The following is a 22,814-nucleotide window of genomic DNA, read 5'->3' as shown; positions in this document are numbered from 1 at the left end:
TTTTGGTGTATTTTCTTTGTATCACAGGTTCAATTTAAAGTGCTCATATTATGCTCATTTTCAGGTTCATAATTGTATTTAGAGGTTGTACCTGAATAGGTTAACATGGTTTAATTTTTATAAAAAAAAAAAAAAACACCATATTTTTGTTGTACTGCACATTGCTGCAGCTCCTCTTTTCACCCTGTGTGTTGAGCTCTCTGTTTTAGCTACAGAGTGAGACATCTCACTTCTGTTCCATCTTTGTTGGGAGTCGCACATGCGCAGTAAGGACTGCTAGCTAGTCAGTTGCAGAGTATGAGGGAGTGCCATGCTAGCAGCTGCGCGAGCATTATAACGTGTGTTACAAAGTGATGCACGTTTGTCTCTGAAGTAAAGGCTGGACTACAATAGAGCTGTTTGGAGCAGTTTGTTAACAGTGTTTTCTTTTTTTTTAAACCATGTATTTATTGAAATTTTTGTACATTTAACAGACAAAAACAGTATAAGGCACATAACATAAAACAGAAAAAAGACCAAGGATCAAATGTAGTAGCTGTAGTATCCACAGTCATAAGTCTGTACATCCATAGGTGTATGCTTACATGAAAAACATACCGCCATTGTTTATCACAACACCGTACAGTACAGATGGCACACTACAGGCATTAAGAGAATGTTATATTATTTATATATATAAAAAAAAAAAAAAAAAAGAAGGCTTGGTCCAGCTAGTTATCACTCCGACCATCCACATCCATACTGTTATTCTCAAGAAAATTGAAGAAAACGCTCCAGATTTTCCAAAACTTGTCAAGCTTATTTTTTGTTGTGTAACTTATGTTTTCTAGAGCTAAGTAAAAAGTCATTCCCCTCAACCATTGCGATGTGCCGCAAGGCGTGTCTGATTTCCATGAGCAAGCAATGCATCGTTTGGCTTCCAAAAAACAAATATTCAGTAGAGACCTAACTTTGTTAGAGGTTATTAAGCCATCTGGGTAGAGATTTAATAAGCATAATTTAGGGTTAAGGGGCACCTCCTCACCAGTGATCTTGCTTGCCAGGTCCAACACCTTCCTCCAGAATGAGAGTATCTGTGGACACTCCCACATACAATGGAATAAAGTTCCTTTTTGGTCATTACATTTGACGCAGGTATCTGGTATGTTAGAATTAAAGCGATGCAACTTAGCTGGGGTTATGTATAGTCTACTTATCCACTTATATTGCAATAGTTTGGAGTTAGTATTTATGGATTGGGTTTGAGCTAGAGAACATGCTTTTAACCATTCCTCATCTGTAATATTCTCCTGCAAGTCTGTTCTCCACGCATATAGTAAGTTTTGTGATGACTCTTTAGACTTACGAACAGTGTTTTCTGTTGGAGATGGTAAGTCCCTTTGGGGAGGACTTTGGGCTTTTTCACTTTGTAAACCTATTTACCTGATTGCTTGCGTAATGGTCAGTGTGCGGGACATTCTCTAAGCTTTTGATCTGCTACTTTTGATCATATCCTACGCACCTGCCCGACAAAAGAGGTGTGTAAAAAAGCTTTCCTACGTTGCACTTTGTAAACCTATAACATGCACAAAAAAGATATATAACACAATAAAGGAAAGGGAAAAGCTAAAAAGCATAAAATGAGCACTTTAAGTTTGCTGTTCACTAAGCTAGATCTGTTTTCAGTTTGAAGTCTGCAAAGTTAAAAGCTGAAATCCCCTCAAAAGAAGATATAATATTATCCCGTGTAGGTATAATATTATAGGTATTATAAATAATGTGTAGGAATTACAAAATAATTCCACTTTAACCCTGTCTTTATAAACAGTAAACTGCTGTGCTCAGAAACCTTTTGTTGGCTTTATGACTATCCCTAATGTGTATTGCTACCTTTCTATATGAATGACGTATATTTCCCTTTCAGGCAGTGTGTGCAGGTGGTAGCATCTTCAAACTGTACTGGCCCCATTCATAATCATACCAGGTATGAGTGATCTCAGGTTTCAGCATGCCGTATTGCACTAACCTTGGGTTAATGCTACAATATGCTGCGAGCTATTGAACTGTATGTGAGGAGTATTGCTTAAATTGAGAGATGCAATGTACATAAGTTAATGTGGATTTTTCCTTTAACTGTGTGTGATGTAGTGAAATCTGAAATGTGTTTCGGTTCCCTCCAAAGGAAACTGGGCAGGGATAACTTGCAGCTTTGCTCAGAAAAGAGCCTGCCGTTAGACCTGTGTGTGACAGACTATTTGCTGTGTGTGTGTGTGTGTGTGTGTGTGTGTGTGTACACACTGTGCATAGTACTCTGCTACGTACATGAAGAGGTAAACACTTTGCTGGTGGAGCGGCCCTGAATGAGCAATCAGATGCTCACTCATCATTCAGAACACAGCGCAAATTCAACCCCAAGGCGGGGAGCGATGGATGGACGGACACCCTTCCACTGTGATATCTTCACTGTGTCTTCCACATTTTTTTCATATCTTTTGCCAAGAAATCACTGATACATTTAGACATATTTAAGGGGTCATGTTCATGTTATTAGTTATAATGATGGAGCCAATACTGAGTATCTGCTGATGCAGTGTCCCACTTTGATAATTAGATTTTCCTGCAGTTGTAGAGTAAACACTGAAGTAGGCCTACTATAAAACACATAAATCACAGAATAGACTTCAAGTAATATATAACACTGATTAAGAAATGTCTTGATATATGGATAGAATTTTTTTTTTGTCCTTTTGCTCTAATCACTCCAAATTATTTTGCTAATTTGACCCCTGATGTTAGTTTGTTATATCATTAAACCAAAACTACATGTAATCAAATCATAGGATGTATTGATTATTCCCAAAACAAAAAGTAAACTGATAATTGATCTTTACCAAATAAATCAATTTTCTAGAAAACATTTTTAATGGATATTCTTGTACATTTTTGACAACCAGACAATAACCAGTGTATGATGCCGTTGAACCTTGTTTACAGAGATTATATTTTAATCTTCATTGCGTTTACAAATATTCTAAAGCATTTCTTCTTCATAAAACATTGAATTGCAGCTGTGTTTGAAAGGCTCTGTGACACTAAATAAACCTGTTTGGTCTTAAAGTCTAAAGCTACATGAGACTCGTAGTAAACCTGCAAAATGGCCCTGAAAGAAATGCTCCGTGTTTTTAATTGAATTATTTTCTTTGGATGCCAACATGTACCTCCAGACAAAAACTATATTTAGACCAACTTATATTTTTGGGGGTTTAGGATGTAAATGAGAACTCATGAGTGTTTGTCCCCTGAGTTGTACATCAAACTAAGCATTTCATATTACACATGACTGTAGTGCAACTTAACATTTTAAACAGACCAACAAACATGACATCATTTGTATGCATTTATTTTTAAAAGATTGTTTGTGTATAAATGCATTTTCTTTTCCTCAGCCGGGCATTAGAGAAGCTTTCTGTACCACTTCTTCTTCTTCTGCTTTTTCATTATCTGGTTCTGAAAATCTACCAGCTGGGACCTCATGGTGCTCTCCGTCCTCTCCCACTCCTGCTCCTTTTCCTGCTGAGTCAGCTTCAGGCTTTCTGTGGCCTGAAGGAGGGATGACTTGTCCTCCTTCCACTCGTTGAGATGACTATCCAGCTGATGTTCAAACTGTTTCTTAAGAGCAGCCATGAGGTTCTTGTTGTTATTGTCCTGCATCTCCAGCTGGGCTCTATGGGAAGCCTGGGATCTTTCCAGTATCTCCTTTTGTTTTAGGAGAGCTTCCTCCATCTTGTTGAACTCATTCTTCAGCTCCTGACCTTGAGCCCTCTCAATCTCCAGATCGCTCTCCAACCTCACGTTGGTGGTCTTAGCTACTGCGAGCATCTGTCTTTCTTTACGAAGCTCCATCTTCTTAGTCTCCACATTATTTTTAAGGGCCTCCTTCTCTCCCTTCACCTGCTCCAATTCGACTTTCAGGTCTTCAGTAATCGAAGTCTGCAGGTCCAGATCTTTCTGGGCTTTTCGCAGCATGATGCAGATTTTTCCCAGCTGGGATTTCAGATACTCTGTTTCCCTGGATGAGGCGTGGACACGTTCAGCCAGCTGAACTTTCAGGTCACACATCTCTCTCTGCATCAGCTCTTTCTCATGGCTCCAACTGCTGCCCTCTCTCTGTTGTTGGAGCTGATCGAGGACATTGGCCAGCAAGTCCTCTCGGATTATCAGGTGAACTCTTCCCTCAGATTCACATTGGGTGAGCCTCGCCTCGCTGTCCTTCAGTTCACACCGTACTTGTTCTTCAAGTGAACTGAGATAGAAATTAATTTGCGGTTCAATCTCTCTGGAGTTGAATTCCATGTTTTCCAACTTTGTATTCTGATGGACCACAGTGTTTTTTCTCCTGTTGCAATAATGTGTACCTTTGGATTGTCACAGTCAAATGACTCTCTGATACAAACTGCCGTCTGAGTGAATTTGTGTCAGAACTAAAGTTGGGTCCCAGTATTCATAGATTCTCAACATTCTTAAAAGTCTTGTTATGACATCATAGACTGCATATGTCTCTTTATCTTTTCATTCCAAATGGTTATTGATCTATTCCTTTTCATCTTTGATTATATTGTTGCTATGGGATACCAGTTTGTTTATGTTTGAATATACGAATGTAATGATTTCTGATGATTCCTAACATTATGGCAAAGAAAGAACAGTTTATTCAGACCAAAGATTTGTGATGAGATGAGTTGAAACTTGGTCTGTAACATTCTAAAAGCTGCCAGTTCACACCAATGCGACGAGATGAGACGCTGTCATCTCCATAGCAACGACTCTTTGTACTTCTGTCTAACTTCTAGCTTTTTTGTAGCTGGATATATCATTTGTTGCGTCTAAATATGAATGTGGATCATGTTAGTGATCATGAGATGCTTGCTACAGTTTTAGTGATGAATCACACTGCCTTGAGTCGAGCTGAGACCGGTCGGTTCAGATCGCTGCAACGTCTCCCTGCAACCTTCTAAAACGGTTTTGTCTCGCCGCAAATCTTTGGTCTGAACTAGGCTTAAGAAATAAATTATTGATGTCTTTGCACAAGAGCAGTACACACAAGGATGCACCAGTTGGGACGCCATTTTCTCTAACTCCAGCACTCAGAAACTACCTATTATTTACCACAGCAGACAATAAGGTTGTTTTTATACAAATCTGTCCTATACTTTTTATGTTGGAATTAAAAAGTTGTTTAGTGCTAACTTAACTAGCCCACTACTTTATGATGTTCCCCTTTTCATGTTTGTCTTCTAGGTTCTAAGGTTCTGTTCTTTGGCATTTCGGGGGATTTTTCTTTTTATATATTCCCCTGATATGATAATAATTCTTAAGATAGTTTGCAGACAACAACATCTGATTAGATAGAAGTCCATCACTCTCCCTTCATTTACACCATCACAAACAAGAAGGAACAGTAGGTAAGAAGTCTTAGCATGCATATGGCCTAGATTACACATTTTGCTTTAAGTTTCATTCCAAAGCCAAAATTGTGTTTGATTGACAGCTCTTTATGCAACAAATATCACCTCATCATTTGACCACAGCACAGCATGATTTAGTTCATTAGACACTATAAACTGTGTCCAAACTGTGACTGCAGTGGAGATCATTCCCCATTCCTTCTGTCGTCTGAGATTAGAGGCTCTGAACTCAAACTGCCCTAAGGGGGTGTGTGTGTGTTCTTGTTTAACTATATTCATGGGGTCCAAAAACCGGGAATATAGTATACTTGTGGGGTCCGGACAGCTTTGTGGGGCCAAAATGCTGGACCCCACAACTTGAAAGGGCTGTTTGAGGGTTAAGACTTGGTTTAAGGATTAGGGTTAGAATTAGGTTATGGTTAGGGTAAGGGTTAAGATTAGGCATTTAGTTGTGATGGATAAGGTTAGGGTAAGGGGCTAGGGAATGCATTATGTCAATGAAGGGTCCCCACAAAGATAGTGAAATATGTGTGTGTGTGTGTGTGTGTGTGTGTGTGTGTGTGTGTGTGTGTGTGTGTGTGTGTGTGTGTGTGTGTGTGTGTGTGTGTGTGTGTGTGTGTGTGTGTGTGTGTGTGTGTGTGTGTGTGTGTGTGTGTATGCATTCATTCATTGCAAATGTGGGTGGATATACAGAATGTGAAAGTGCCCGAGTGTGCTTCTGCTAAAGCTTATTTGGTGTTTTGTCAAATGTGGGTTATGTGCCAGTTTACTGTGCTGCTGACTGTGACAAAGCCCCCACATTTCAGCTCACCTGCATAAATGGATTTCTGCATTTCTACATTTAAGAGCTGAGAGCGTCCCTATGGGTTCGAACAAAGAAGCTGTTTTAACACACCCACACACGTGCTCTCAGCTGTGCTTGATCAGGTGTTTTTTTAGGGGGTTCTAGCGTGGGGAGCCAGGAAATAACTGGGCTTCCATTTGAAAACAGCCAAATGCACTGAGACCAACATGTGACTGTTGCTGTTCAAGTGTCATTCAGTATTGAGCAACTAACTCCGGGTCTTCCGCATCTGCGCTCTCGGAGTCTCTGCACCGTCATTGCAGCCAGGGAATGACTGTAACAGCACTGTAGCGGTACTTTCTACGTACAGTATAGTGTAGTTGTAACATCACTACCGTACGGAAGTCCTGACGGCTCGTTTAAAGGAACAGTTTCTGACCTGCTTTATAATCCAAAAAAGACATGGAAATCTCACTTCTTAATATGGGACCTTTAAACGCATGTTACATTACATTACAGGTCAAAGGGACAGGTGTGTGTCTGAAGCTTAAAAGGAAATGAAACAAGGTTGTATTAATATATTTAATTAATACATTTTTTATTGTTATATGTTATTAAAACTTGACATTTGCTAGATTCTAGAAAACAAAAACAAACATTCATTCGCTCATTATCAAACTGATATTTATATACTTTTATAAGGCAGTTTAGGGCAAGGCCTCTGTTTGTGTTAATTAACTAGAGCTACAATCAACACTGATTATTCACACATTTCTGCTTAAATATCATCTTTCATTACTCTTTCTCACTCTATCTCTCTGTCTCCCCGGTCACTCATAATGCTTACTTTTCTTAATCAACATGCCATAAATTGTCATTAACATCCCCTTTTTAATAATGTTTTAGTAAATCAAAACTATTTTATTGACAGTTAACGGATGCGTTCACTCTATTCTACTGTTTTGCTAAGTGTGATTTCAACTCCATTTTGTGCTGTAAGATTTTGTTGCAGGAAGTGTAAATCAAGGTTAATTTACTGTGTACTGATTTGCTCACGAGGTACCTGACATTTTCTATTTAAATAGTATTTGCTGTCTTTATATTCCCTGTTAAAACAACATGCTCTAGATTACATTTTCAAAATGTTACAATTAACACAGATTCTGAAGCCTTAATTAAATAAACAGTAAATAATCTATAAATGACATTCCTTTGTTGGTAAAGGAAATTCGGGATTGCATGATAAGAACACTCAGCACTGTATCTTATCCAAAACCATATAAATCTGTTCTGATTTCAGCTCAGCGGTCTTCACCCTGCAACAGTGTGGGGTCTGTTGGTAGCAGCCTGTGGTGCCTTTATAGTGAAGTCCTCTCTCCCTGCACCAGACGGCCTCGGAGAGCCCAGATGTCCTGTAGGGGAAACAAAGGTAAAGGCTCAGTTCAACCTTAACAAACCTTCAAAACATTTTCCGGATTTTTTTTTCTTTTAACATGTTATTTATATAACTACGTGATGTCCCAAAGCTAATCAGTCCGTTTACAGATATTGTGGTAGATTGCAGGGAGAGGTGAGGGGAGTGGTAATTGAAGGAAGGTATCTTGCGGCCCGTTGGCCCCGAGCCTTATATAGACTTCCTGCCCCAACAAGGAGAGGCTGGGATTAATTGAGTGATTAGGTTTGGAGGGAAAAGGGAAGCAGGCAGTTTAAATGGGAACAAAGAGAACCAGTCAAGGAAAGAGAAGGGACTGAGTGAGACAGAGTGGTGGAAAGTAGTGAGAATAATACTGAACTAAACTGTGTGACTAACTGGTGTGACCTGGACTGGCTGACTTCCCCCCTGTGTACAGAACTGTTTTGGATGAGGACCCGCTTGTTGATTACCTGTGGATAGAAGACGACGAGAACGGATCGTGGACGGTGAAGTAGTGTTGAAAATCCCCTCCTACGCTGTAAATTGCCCTTAATAATGCCAAACATTTCCTTTGGGATGAATAAAGTATCTATCTATCTATCTATCTAAACTTCCCAACTGTGTTCAACTGTACTCCTGGTGCCGGCTTTTGTTATTGAACTGGTGACGTGGAAAACCCACACCCCTGGGCTTGCCACATATGGTGGAGAATGCAGGCAAAGCCGACCAGACTCAATAACTAACCAAGACAGAGAGTATAATGGAAGCGTTGGTAAAACAGTTGGTGGAGTCCAACCTAGCGCAGCAAGCTATGCATCTCGACTGCTCTCCTGCGAGCTGAACTCAGCTGACAGCCGCCCAGGCCGGAGGGGCTGCCGGCCCGGCGGTCTCACGTCCCAAACCGAATCTGTTTATATTAAAACTGACTGAAAAAGATGATATTGAGGCTTACCTCCAAGCCTCTGAGAGGACAGCAGCCAGGGAGAAATGGCCCCATGAGCAATGGGCCAGCCTGCTAGCCCCATTCCTGTCAGGCTCTGCACAGAGGACATATCAGGATCTGACTGCTGACCAGGCAACAAATTACGAGGTGCTGAAGAAAGAAATCCTGCGCCGTTATGGATTTAACCTGATTAGCAGGGCACAAAGATTCCACGATTGGACGTATGATGCCACAGCACCCCCCTGGGCACAAATGCATGATCTTATTAGACTGGCCAAAAGCGGGCTGACGCTCAAAGCCATTGAAAAAGTGGTCATAGATAAATTCCTACGCTCTCTGGCGTTTGAAGCTAAAAAGCCAAGCCAACCCTCAGAGCGCAGATCAGCTAGTGGAACTGGTGGAAGGACAACAGGTAGCTTTGGAGGTTCTGCGCAGTGGACAAACACGGAAGACAGAACCCTCCCCTCGCCAGAAGGAGAGAAAAAGGACAGAGGATCACCAGTAGTCTGGCTAAAAATGTGGGAACACCCACAGCCAGCTTCCAGAGACGGCCTTTTCTGAATCTGGACAGCAGGAAGTGCTACGAGTGTGGTGAGCTGGGACACATCGCCTGGTACTGTCCAAACCGCGATGTCCCGATGCCTATGGCCTCGGCCAGTGAGGTAGCCGGGGGACGTCCCTGCAACTTGCTGATGACGTGCTGGGCTGCGGAGAGTGGCCCTTCCCCTATCACCCCGGTAAGAGCCAACGGAAAGGACACCACGGTACTTTTGGACTCGGGTAGTATGGTGACCCTGATCAGACCTGACTTCGCCCAGTCCTCCCCCCTGACAGACACTGTGGCCATCACGTGCATACATGGTGAGAACAAGGACTACCCTACCACATTTCTCCACCTACAGACCAAAAAGGGACAGAATACGGGGCCAATGGGAGTCGTCCCTAATCTGCCATGCCAGTCCTCATTGGGAGAGATTGCCCTATGTTCCACCAACTATGGGCCAGTATGTCCGGGGATGTAGAAAAACAAGGAAACCAGAAGATAGGAAGCCGGAGGGGTGGGACAGACTCCAGAAAGGCGAAGGCCCAGATGTATGGGTTCCAGGAAGTGGACCCCCAGGTGTCAACAGGACCCCTCTCGGAGGGTGACTTGGGTAAAGCAAGTCAGGAGGAAGGGGAGGCGAGTCTTTCCGTGTTTCCGATGGACCAGGAGGTGGAGCCAAAGCCTGCCTCTCTAGTGGGCCGGTTCGGCACGGCCCAATTGGAGGACCCAAACCTGGCCCATGCTCTCCAGCAGGTTACTGAGGTGGACAGAAAACCCATGGAGGGGGTAAGTCATATCACCTATCGCCACTTTTCGATAAGGAAGAAATTGTTGTATCAGGTTGTGAAGAAGAATGATGAATGTGTGGAGTTGTTATTGGTGCCCTTTGTACAACATGTCTTGCAGTTGGCACACTCCCACCTTCTTGGGGCTAATCTAGGGGTAGAGAAGACCCTAGAAGAGAGCAGTGGTGGAGTACTGCCGCAGTTGCCCAGAGTGTCAGCTAGTGACGCCAAAGCCACATTTTCGCAGTCCCTTGGCTCCCTATCATTTCAGTCCCGTTATTTATTTTAATTTTTTTTCTCATCCCAATGGATGAATTTTTTATTAATGGTATCCAGAGCATTACAAAAACACATTTGCCATTAGAGACATCTTGCATCATTCCCAACACCCCTACACTCTCAAAAGTAGGCAACAAATACACAATTTAAGAACATATTTACAAAAAAAGATAGAAACAAGCAATAGAATCCACATCAGTAATATCAAAGAGCATCTGGCCAACCTCCAGGTTATTACCTGTCACATTTCTGATGGATTTCACATGCAGATAATAAAAATAACAGACAAACAAACAAACAAAACACTTGCCTGTCTTTTGATAACTTGTGCATTATCTTCAATAAAAGGTCTGTCTGGTACCACAAACAGAACTATATACATTATAAAACTGGGAGGAATGTGTGTGCTTGAATTAAGTGCATATAGTATACATTATATAAAGTCTACTCTTCTGGGAGCAATGTATTCGGTCCACTTAGACCATAGGCTGGCAAAATCTTCTTGCCGAAGTTTAAGATAATATGTCAGTCTCTCCATTTTGTATATGTCATAAACTATGTCTATCCAATCATCGATCAAAGGAGCCTGTTGCTTCAACCATTTACGGGTTATGGCCTTTCTGCCTGCAGCTAGTACGATGGACATAAGTTTCTTGTCTTTAGCATTCATCACTTTTGGAAAGTTACCCAGGTATAGAATGCCGAATCTGAATGGAATAGTGATTCGGAGAACCTCCAGGAGAACTTGGTGGATACTTCTCCAGTAGGGAACTAGCACTGGGCAAGACCAAAATATGTGATAGTGATCTGTGTGGCATAGTCTCCAACAGTCTGAGTCAGCAGTGCAGTGTCGCTTTTGTTGGGGGGTTATGAAGAAACGTACAAGGTTCTTCCAGCAGAATTCCCTCCAGCAAAGAGAACTAGTGGTTTTCCATTGTGTTTGGCAAATATTGTACCAATCCTCCTGAGAGACAACATAATTACTAATATACAGTGACCCCTGTGATTTTCTTTGTGAGAAGCAGTTGTATATTCTGGATATGATTTTAGAGTTAGACTCAGAGTTGTATGCAGATATGAAGATTTTCATTAAACCACTCTCTAAATTTGCCATATCTACATTTTTCTTAAGTGTGTTAAAACAATGTCTCATCTGGAGGAACCTGAAAAAGTCTTGCTGTTCAAGACCATATTCTTCCTTCATAGTCTGGAAGTTCTTCAGAGATCCCTTATGTAAGAGAGTACAGTACGCAGTGACCCCATTCTTTGCCCATGTCTTAAATCTTTCATCACTTAAGTTAGGGGGGAAATCGCTATCAAAAGCACACCATCTTAATAGCTTAGCTAATTTTTGTATTTTGCACAACTTTTCAGTTTGCTCCCAGATTTTAAGAGATAAATCAATAAGTGGATTTGCCTTGTCCAGGAGGTGTTTGGATAATTTCTTATCTGAAATCATTGCCTGAAGAGGGATCCTTGACATTTCCATTTCAAGGTCCTTCCACCTGGCAAAGTACCTGGGATTGCACCAACATACAAGAGGCCTGATTTGCGCTGCATAATAATATTCTAACAAACATGGAAGCCCCATTCCTCCATATTCCTTCCTAAACTGTAAAGTTTTATATTTTATCCTAGGCTTTTTACCATTCCATATGTACCTAGATATAAGTTTGTCCCATTCTGTAAACTGCTGAGTTTTCACCTCTACAGGTAGCGTTTGAAAGAGGTAGAGCAATCTTGATAAAATATTCATTTTAACCGACTCTACTCTTGAACTTAAATTTAGAAACGGAATAACTTGCCACCTGCTTACATCCATCTTTATTTTGGAGTTCAGGGGCCCATAGTTGATATTAGATAAGGTTGTTAAGTCTTTTGGTATATATACACCCAAGTATTTTATTGAGTCTGCATCCCATTTTAATTGGTATTTTTGAGCAATATCCCTGGTGGGCTCATAGTTGAAGGTAATAATCTGTGTTTTAGATATGTTAAGCTTATAGCCAGACATCTGGCCATATTCCGCCATACATGACACCAGTCTGGGTAGAGATTTTGTGGGGTGTTTTAGGTAGACTAAAATGTCATCGGCAAACAATGCCAGCTTTTGTTCCCCTCCAAAAGTTGAAATCCCTTTAATATTAGGATTCTGGCTGATCCATTGACTTAGGGGTTCAATAAAGACGGCAAATAGGAGAGGGGAGACGGCACATCCCTGCCTGCAGCCTTGCTGAAGGGAGAAAGAGGAAGTGAGGTCTCCATTCACTTTAATTTTAGCTGTTGGGTTGGTATATAATGTTTGAATAATTTTTATGAACATTTCATGAAATCCAAATGCATGTAGAACTCTATATAAAAATTTCCAGCTAACCGTGTCAAATGCTTTTTGGGCATCTAGGCTGATGAGGGCTGACTCTATATTATTTTCTGTGTCGTACTATATATAGTGTTCTTCTAATGCTGTCCTGTGTTTGTCTCTGCTTTATAAAGCCAGTCTGGTCCAGATGGATAATGTCAGGCAAACATTTTTCTAGCCTCCTTGCAAGTATGGATGTAAATATTCGATAATCCACATTCAATACACTTATAGGTCTTAAATTATCACATTCCTGTCTGTTCTTGCTTTCCTTAGGAATGAGAGAGATGACTGCCTCCCTCCATGAGGGGGCATATCAAACTTTTTTATTCAACAGAAAAGGTACTAATATACTCCTCAGAGCCTTGTACCACTCACAGGTGAAGCCGTCTGAGCCAGGAGAGCTACCTGTCTTAAGTCTTGTAATAGCTAAATTAATCTCTTCTACGGTCACTTGAGCTCTGAGAATGTTATTCTGAGCATCTGTGACTGTTGGCAAGTGTAGTGATTGTAGAAAAGTGTCTGCTTTTGTATCATTGTCTAAACAATCTTGAGAATAGAGCTTTTGATAGAAAGACAGGAGGCATCCTTTAATTTTTTTCCTGCTGACATTCAATCTTCTTAGTCTCAGGGTTCTTTATTTTATAGATTGTACTGTCTGCCTGTTTTTTCCTTAGCCTATAGGCAAGTAGCTTAGATGCTTTGCCTCCAACTTCCCAATATTTCTGCTTGAGATAGACAAGTTTCTTCTGTATTTCCTGTGTGTATATTCCATCAATTTCATTTTTAACTATATTCATTTCTTGCTCCATATTTGGGTCTACATTATCTTTATGCTTTCTTTGTAGTAATTTTAATTTTGACTGCAGTGTGTCCAGCCTTTCCTGTCTTGTCCTTTTAAGGTATGCTGAGCGGGCTATAATATTGCCTCTTATAACTGCCTTGAAAGCGTCCCACAGCATAGGTGGGTCCACTTCCCCTGTATCATTCAACTCAAAATACATCTGAATTTCCTCACCTAGCCCTTTCTTAACCACAGGACTATTCAGTATACTGGAATTCAATTTCCAAAAAGTACGTCTAGGATTTCTGTACAAATCAACTGTAAGATATAAAGGACTATGATCTGAGATATCAATATTCCCTATTGCACAGTGGGTGATTCTATGTCTGTCTGTATTGTACATCAGGAAGTAGTCAATTCTCGTGTACACAGTGGGGATGGGAAAAGTGGGTATAGTCTCGAGCTACTGGGTGTAGATCCCTCCACACGTCAATGATTCCTATCTCTCGCATCACAGTATTAATTTTCTTATTAATTTTAGTTAGACTAGTGCCTGTACCTGATGAATCTAATTTATCGTTGAGCCTTACATTCAAGTCTCCACCACATATCAAAACTCCTTCAGCATCTGATGTCATGATGTCAAACATCCGCTTATAAAAACTCCAGTCACTGTTCGGGGGTGCGTACACATTCAACAGGGTAACGAGGGAACCGTCCATCTTCCCCTTGATTAGCACATATCTCCCATCCTTATCTTTTTTATCCAGTATATGCTCATAGTTAACTGTACTTCGAATTAAAATGGCCACCCCTCTCTTATTGCCAGATACGTGTGATGATGAAAAAACATGTTTAAATCCCAATCTACCTAGTTTTGCGTGTTCTGTGGCATTTAAATGGGTTTCCTGCAGGAGAGCTATATGTGTTTTTTCCTTTTTTAATTTGGATAGTATCTTGCCCCTTTTGATTGGATTGTGGACACCGTTTACATTAAATGAAGTGATTTTTATCCCTTCCATATTGTAAGTTTACTCCCATTCAAGTTTGCTTTCTTATTTCTAAATCTCGTAGCATTTATCCATTCCTCCACTTTAACAAGTAAAAATAATGAACAAGAAAGAGAACAATAAACATAAAACATCTCAACATCAATTCTCAAGGCTTCCACATTAAAGGTCTGAACTATGACCTTAATAGAGCCAGATAGCTCTGAGGGAAAGCCCTTGTCAAAGACAAGGGGCCCTCGCCCATATTGTTGGCAAAAGAAAAAAAGAGTCCTTTGCATGGTTCAACGTCCCCTTCACCCCTCGCATTCCTCCCTGTTTTCTCTTAGTGTAAAACAAGCAAACAAGTCAGCAATTCCCCTATTCTTCTGAGATAAAGCTGGTGGCCTAATATAACCACCCTGGGCAGGTGTAACGTAATTAGCATATTTCTCCCCAGATAAAGTCCACAGTTCGTTCCAGGTTTTCTTCCTCCCCTTAAATGATCAAAATAGCCCTATCAAGTTGGCTCCCTCTTCTTGGATCCATGGCGACCCGGTGATTCTTCCTTCAGTTGCATATCCCGATATAGTCAACTACCTGGTTTTCCCACAGTGAAAGACCTTAAATCCTACAAAAGTTTGGAGGCTTATAACCAGATGGTGTGTGGATGGGTGAGGGAGACGCTGTACCAACATCATTAACGACCGTTGTGTTGTGAAGGCCAAAGTAAGTAATGTAATAACGTCTTTAATCAACCTAACCTTAACTGTATGATATCATTGTGATACTCAAGGTGTAGCCAAGTGACTCTCAATCGGTTTTTTTTTTCATTTCAAAGACCGAACAAGACAGATTGTTCCCTCGTAGATCCTGGTTGAGCTTTGCCAATCGCAAGCGCCTCCTTTCCTCTGATAACTTCTGGCATTCCTCTCCCTGGTTTTTAATAACTTTTGGAAGTCGATAATATTCCAAATGTTTTTCTCGGTCTGACCTATTGGTACAACCTAAAACATGGCAATAATTAACCATTTTCCTTGACGCCGTTCGGGATCTACTTCAGTGCCTGTGCTTTGTTGTGATGCGGAGTACCTCCAACATGGCGACTTCGGGTCTGATGACGCGTTGTGAAAACCCCCTATTGGCAGGTGCCTTTAGCTCTCGAGGCGCGGGAGAAAACAGCGTTTGCCACCCCTGACGGGCTTTTCCACTACGAGAAACTGCCCTTTGGGTTGCATGTGGCCTCAGCTACCTTCCAGAGATTGATGGACCGAGTTCTCCGTCCCCATCAGGAGTATGCAGTGGCCTACATCGATAATATCGCCATCCATGGAAGTAGGTGGGAGACCCATCTGCACCAGGTGAGCTCGGTACTACAGGCCTTATGGGAGGCAGGGCTCACAGCTAACCCTACAAAATGTTGGCTCAGTCTGCGAGAGGCTGAGTACCTAGGGTACACGATCGGGAGGGGGTGTGTCAAACCCCAGGTGAAGAACGTGGAGGCGATTCAGGATTGGCCCCGCCCCCTCACGAAGAAGCAGGTACGCATGTTTGTGGGTTTGACCAGCTACTATCGTAGATTCATTCCCCACTTTGCTTCTCTAGCCGGCCCCCTAACAGATCTGACCAGGAGCCGCTGGCCCAACCAGGTGGTGTGGACCGAGGAGACTGAGAAAGCCTTTCAGGACCTAAAGGGGGCACTGTGTCCTATCACAGCTGCAAGAAGGTGAGAAACACCCAATCTTGAACATTAGCCGGAAGCTGCTGCTGAACTGGTGACGTGGAAACCCCACACCCCTGGGCTTGCCACAATATATAGATTTTTTTTTTTGATGCAATGCAGTGAGCATCTTTAAACCCAAGAAATGGCTGCTTTCTTTCCCACACACCCACCCACAGTAAATTACGCTAGGGACACACTGGCCACGAAACGCTGCAAGGCGTAGATTTGTGCCTGATCGGGCGATCCTGCTCCTCTCCACTCTACAGAACAGATTATTTTCATCATGGGTAAGTTTATAATCTATGAAATGTGGTAATGTAGGATCACATGGAAGCTGGCCCATATACAGGTGATAACACATAACCGATAGAGTCTGGCTTTGTTCCCAATGCACCTTTAAGTTTGCTATCACTGATCTCTGATTTCACTTAGCTTTAAAGTGAAAACACTCTGCATTCTTGGCATTCATTTGTTTTCTTTATCTGTGTGAATTGCATGAATAATTGTTAAGAATCTGAAGCTAGGTCAGGCTGCACGATCTCACTGCATAGTTTTTCGTTTTATCAGCCCCACCTCCATCCACCTGTAGGCTCTGATTCTAGGTTTCATTCTACATTTAGAAACTACAAGCCAAATATCAACAATGTACATGCTGCCATTCGTTCTCATATATCTGTAGCCGTGAAAAGGGAAGGTTTTACACAGATAAATGTAATGTACTGTAAATGTAAATGTCTTACCTTTAGCGTCATTTCGCCCAAACCGTACTTTCTGTTTGCGATGTCCTTTACCTCATTCTCTATGTTTTCCTGTGAGGTTCCCTTCACATCGAAGTAATAACAGTCAGCGCTGGCATAGTGGCAGGAGATGGCCTGGAAACACATACCCATGTTCACACACTATTTTTCCTTTAATATTATATTTGTTGTTTGTATATGTATTTTCATTATTTTTCACTTTTGTGTGACATATAAGAGCATTAAAAAAAACCTGGGAGCTGATGAAGTATGGAGCTAGTTTGTTTAAGGTAATGCCGAGACACCAGGTGGATTATGGGTAGCATACCTTGCGGAAGCCCTGCGTCCTGTTCATGCCAGAGCCATGGATCAGCAGCGAATGGAAGAAGACTGTGTCGCCCTTCTCCATCTCCAGGTGCACCCTGGGGTGCTTCGGATCATAGCCACGCACTCCATGGTACATCTTGTTTACGCCACCCTGAGGATACACGAGACAATGTATTCAGTATGTGTGTGTATATCCCAGCAGGTGTTATCATGCTTCCTGGAGAATTTCAAATGTGTATGTGGTGTTTATACCAGGGGTGTGAAGCCAAATCATCTCAATTACCCCACCCCCCCACCCCCCCTTCCATGTTAGCGGATGGGACATGGGCCAAACTAAAAAAACTTTTCCTAAAAGATGGTTTATCTCATTTTTCTCTAATTTTTGTTTGTGCAAGTGTTCATTATTCTGATAAGTTTGTTTTATTAGTTATTGGATCCTATAACAGCTGGGTAAAACGTCATGATTGACAGCTGTGATTGACTCACAATTGATCAGGAGGGTGTTTGCCCGGGACTTTTGATACAGCGGCTCCATCACCCAACTACTACTACGCATACTTTGGCTCATAAATTACAAGAGGGCAGCGCCCCTATCCTGGATATTTTGGCTACACTTTTGTGCAGTGGGAGGAAGTTGGGACACATTGTCCATCTTTATATACAGTCTATGGTTTTTACCTCCCACTCTGGGTAGTCATGCTCCTGCAGTGTGCCGGTGTGTGTTCCCGGCAGTACGACCAGGCAGCCGTTCTGCCTGTCTACTTTCTCCATTGCCGTCCAAGCGCAGACAATACTGTCTGCTGGGCGGAACGGGAAGTAATGCAGATCCTGATGCATCGGGTGACGAGACGTCTTCTTACCTGAAACATATTTCAATCAAATTTGCATGAGGCGTAATTTGAAAGGGGAAAAAGGGATGCTTTAATACAGCACTTCCCACATTGCAGTCCCGGGATCTGTAAGGGCGTTTGCTGTCGTTCTCCAAACAACCGAAAACCAGTTTATTGTAAATAATATTGAACTGCTCCATACCTGCATCAGGAGGCTTGTTGATCAGCATTGTGTGCATGGCCATGATGTTGGGTCCAGTGAAACACTCCACATAGTTCAGAATCTAACATAGAAAAGCACAATTGTTTGTCCAACAAGGTAGGTTTAAATTATTTCAACCTTTTTTTTTTTTTTTTTTTAAAGAAAAATAGGAGAGTTTATTCTTTTGGCATTTGTTTTTTGTTTGTGGAAAAATTACACATCCTGGTAAAAGTTGGTGTGGTCTATGTGTGGGTGTTTAAACTCTGACACACTGCATCTTCAAGTATTATTTGAAAGAAGTTTTGAAAAAAAGGACCTGCTGTGACCACTTGTGTGTGTTGTACCTGTGGTAAGTTGCAGTACTGGAACAGTTCAGGGTCTTCCTGGAAATCCTGGAGTTTGGAAACCGCTTTTTCATCAGGAACGAACTCTGACTTAACAATTGCCACGTCCCTCATCACCACCAGACCAGGAATCTTCACTTCCTGTCGACAGATCCGTTCAAACGCCTTCCTGAAGAACGCACATGCAGAAGAACACACATAGATCACATACAGCACCTAACAATACATCTATAGGCATATGAAGAAGTTAAATGTTTTACTGGGGAGTCATAGATTGACATTCTATATGTAGTGATGTTTTCATGCTTATATGCTGATCTTTTCTTTGCAGTTGTCAAGAGTTTCTGATGGTCACCTGAACTTATCGATGTCCTCTTCAGACACCAGATTCTTGATGAGGATGAAGCCATTTTCCTCATAGAAGAGTCGCTGTTCTGGGGTCAGCAGGCCGGTATCATGAGTGAATCTACCAAAAGAAGTGATAACACACAACAAAATCACTGTTAGTTACTTTAATGCAAGGGTCTTCCACGTTTTGTAAAGCGAAGCCCCTTAACTGAGAAAGAGACTGAGCAGGGACCCTCTACTACATGTTGTATAAAATGAAGTTGCATATTAAACCGGGCCTACAATAATGTTTTGGCGGCCTAAAGCCTTTTACACATACCTTTTTTTTAATGCATAGAACACTAAGCTATTGAAATAATTGTTAGTATGATTTTATAAATCATGTTTAAATGTTAAAAATACATATGGAGGATTAACTGTATCTGTGGATGGCTTTGTGACAGACTCACCTATGGGCCAGTAAGCCTGGCATTATTGTTTGTTTATTGATTTGTGTTTGCTAATAAAACGTTGGATTCATGTTAAGACATTTACATTTTTGAAAAAACTTTCAAACAATAATTTGCAGCGGCCCTCCTGAAGTAACTCTGAGGACCCCCTGTTGAAGCTTTGTGCTTTAATGTTTAGTTGGACATATGAATGTTGCATTCAAGTCATATTTGATTTACAGGAAATTCCATTAACTGGCTTTCTTTTAACACGGCTTAACAAAAAGCTGCTTTCTAATATGAAACACGAACTGCCACTAAACTATATTTAAAAAGGGGCTTGTTTTGTTGTTGTCTAAATAATTGAAACTGAATGCACCACCAGACTGATCGAAGGGAGCACTGGAGAAACTGTGTCAGAGGTGAATGATAAAGGATTGTATAATTGTGGATAACCTTAAGCCTGAGGCTGCCAAATGCTGAGTAAAAATTACGTGTCAGTTACTAAGGGTGGGGGGAAAAAATCGATACAGTATAGTATCGCGATATTTTCCGTGGCAATACTGTATCGATACACAGACGCCAAGTATCGATCTATTATTATGTGTTGGTCAGTTTGTTTGCTTGACAATCCCATTTTGCAGCAATAAAATTGAAGTGAGATGAACAAACAGAGAAATGTATAATTTTAGATAAAACAGATGTTGACAAAGTTTCCTTTTGGGGACATCATTTGAAATTGAAAAAAATTTGAAGTTAGAAAAAAGGTAATAAATTGCAATATATCGCAGAATATTTGCATTACGTAGCGTGACGCCTCTGGTGATTCCCACCCCTATCAGTTACCACTAAAGGCAACTGTCTGTGAACCTACCTCAGTGTCTGTGGGTGACTGGTGAAGGTCTGAGTGGAAGTTGGTACAGCGCTCTGAAGAACGAGAAGTCAAGGAAACGACACAAATGTTGAGAAGCAGTGGCAGCAAAAACTGTCCTGTCCTGTTCAGTAGTGTCCTGTACACTGTCCTGTGACTCCCATGACTGTCCTGGGACAGTGTCTGGGAGTCACAGGACAGTGTACAGGACAGTGTCTGACTGTCCCGGGACAGTCATGGAGTCACAGGACAGTGTCTCGGAGTCACAGGACAGTGTACAGGACAGTGTCTGACTGTCCCGGGACAGTCATGGGGTCACAGGACAGTGTACAGGACAGTGTCTAACTGTCCTGGGACAGTCATGGAGTCACAGGACAGTGTACAGGACAGTGTCTAACTGTCCTGGGACAGTCATGGAGTCACAGGACAGTGTAGAGGACACTACTAACTCTCGCTCTGTGGGTCGGTGAACTCTCCAAGTGGAGAAAAAGGACAGGGAGAGCCACACAAGGTCCAGAATACATATTGATTTATGGTGATTTTATCTTTGAACATCAAAACCTTCAAATAGACTGGAACAGCCTCCTGCGTAAAATGATTTTTTTTTTTAAAAAGAAAGAAAAGAAACAACACAATTGAAAGCACATACGACCTCTTTATATACAGTCTACTACGGTTACCACAGTTTGAAAAGTAAAAAAAAATATTAATGCATTCTAAATCTTAATTGAACTTAAGATAAATAAGTAGCCTATGAAAGCTAAAATTGTCTTCCAACTATGGACGTATAACTTCCAACTGACCTAAAAACAGACAGACTAGCCTTTTAAGTTCTTTAAGCTAGCGTCTCCACCAATAGGATGCCCCAAGAGATAACTTTACTTTACCAAAAGAAGAAGAAGAATACTATTAAACGAATGGTCATAGAGCAATGCAAGAATGGAATGTGCTAGCTACCTAACCAAAGTACACAAGAAAGCAGTAAATCAGATTCAAACTTTAAAAGTTTAGTTAAGAAATATCTGTTGATTAGAGAAGTTGAGTCGACACAGAAACTACATTGGTTGAGGTTAAACAAAATATGAATGTAAGATGTGAAACGGGGGGAAACAGAAGTATGACGACAGCACGGTGTAACTGCCTTAAAAAGTGTTAAACATTAAATATGGAATATGCCCTATGACCGCACTGGTGGAGCTGTTTGTTATTATATGAGTTGTGTTATGAAATGATAGTGTATGTTTAGTTTCTGTCTTATAATTTCCTGTTATGTATTGATTAGGATGGTGGAGACGAGCATCTATATATCCTACGATATATATAGCTGGATGAAAAACCATAGTTCGTATTTCTATGGATGAAACACAATTTCAGAACCGAACGTAACGTCACTGTCACTGCACCTATAGGTGCAGTGACAGTGACGTTACGTTCGGTTATTGCACGTATAGATACGTTCAATAAGCAAATTGACGTCAATAAAGCATTCATAAACAATAATAGTTAGCATTAAATGACTCCTGTATTGCTCCTCATTTTCCCGAAGGCCTGCAGTCCACCGCGGGACCCCGGTCTCGTCCACCAGAGCTATCCGCCGTTAGGTGCGCAGCAGTCGGATAACTAGCCTGTTCCGCTCTGTGCAGCCCCGAATCCCCCGATGGTCCAACATAAACAAAGCAGAACACAAGGATACAATCGTGGCAGATGATCGATCGAGGTGATTGATCATCAGTCTGAGTCTTTCCGCAGCCCGAGACATTTTCCTGTCAGGTTGTATCCCGGTGTGATCCCGTACACATGGATAACTAGAGAAGGTGGGTAGACGTCTCTTATAGGCTACATCCATGGGTTAAACGAGGGCAAAGGGCGCACACACACACACACACACACACACACACACACACGCACGCACGCACGCACGCACGCACGCACGCACGCACGCACGCACGCGCACGCACGCACGCACGCACGCACGCACGCACGCACGCACGCACACACACACACACACACACACACACACACACACACACACACATATAGGAAGGTTTTGTTCGAAATATCATTGACCTCCATTGTAATGGTTGAAAGCAGATAATTAAGAGATGGATACCTCAAAACCTGCTCCAATAAAAACCGAAATATCTGCATAGATAGGGTCTACCAGAAGGGGTAAATGTTAATATACTGTAGTCCACGTATTTTGTGATTTAGATGAACTGACCCTGAACCCATGAACATTTAAATATTATTGTGAAATACTAACACTGTAAATCCTTAGAGGAAAAGTTCAGATAGCAGCATGATTGCTCACTCAAACGATTTCAATAATATTCTTTATTCATATGTATTTATAATCTGTATTACCAATGTTCAACATTAGGATTTAAGTCGCCGCAGCTGTTATCCAGCAGGTGGCGCCATCCAACAAAATATTAAACCTAGTGTTCGTTGTTTTTAGTTGTCTGCTAAACCTATGTCCCATTTTTCTGTGTGTACTTGTCACATAGATTAGGCTATAGCTATTGATATTCATACTCACCGTTTTCAAATTACATTTAATACACAATACACATAAGGGAAGGAGAAATTAAATATTCACAACTTTCTGACAGTAACGCCGACACAACCATCCTTTCAACTTGAAATACATTTCTTAAAATTCATTTTAATGTTAATCTTTTT

At 41.4% G+C, this 22,814-nt stretch overlaps 1 protein-coding gene across 1 annotated transcript; it reads right to left on the bottom strand.

The window, feature by feature from the left end:
- Nucleotides 1-6,807: 6,807 nt before the first annotated feature.
- phyh (phytanoyl-CoA 2-hydroxylase) lies at nt 6,808-22,053 on the bottom strand. The gene is made up of 9 exons (XM_031306245.2): nt 21,826-22,053; nt 20,136-20,188; nt 18,841-18,951; nt 18,486-18,654; nt 18,142-18,223; nt 17,788-17,969; nt 17,111-17,260; nt 16,786-16,917; nt 6,808-7,640 (listed from the first exon to the last, which is right to left on the bottom strand). The coding sequence occupies exons 1-9, from the start codon at nt 21,976-21,978 to the stop codon at nt 7,587-7,589; spliced, it is 1,086 nt and encodes a 361-aa protein (XP_031162105.1). The 5' UTR covers nt 21,979-22,053; the 3' UTR covers nt 6,808-7,586.
- Nucleotides 22,054-22,814: the final 761 nt, after the last annotated feature.

The sequence above is a fragment of the Sander lucioperca genome, chromosome 20 (genome assembly GCF_008315115.2).
Source record: "Sander lucioperca isolate FBNREF2018 chromosome 20, SLUC_FBN_1.2, whole genome shotgun sequence".
Lineage (NCBI taxonomy): Eukaryota > Metazoa > Chordata > Actinopteri > Perciformes > Percidae > Sander > Sander lucioperca.
Note: the sequence above shows the minus strand (reverse complement) of the source record. Positions and strands in the feature narration are given on the sequence as shown.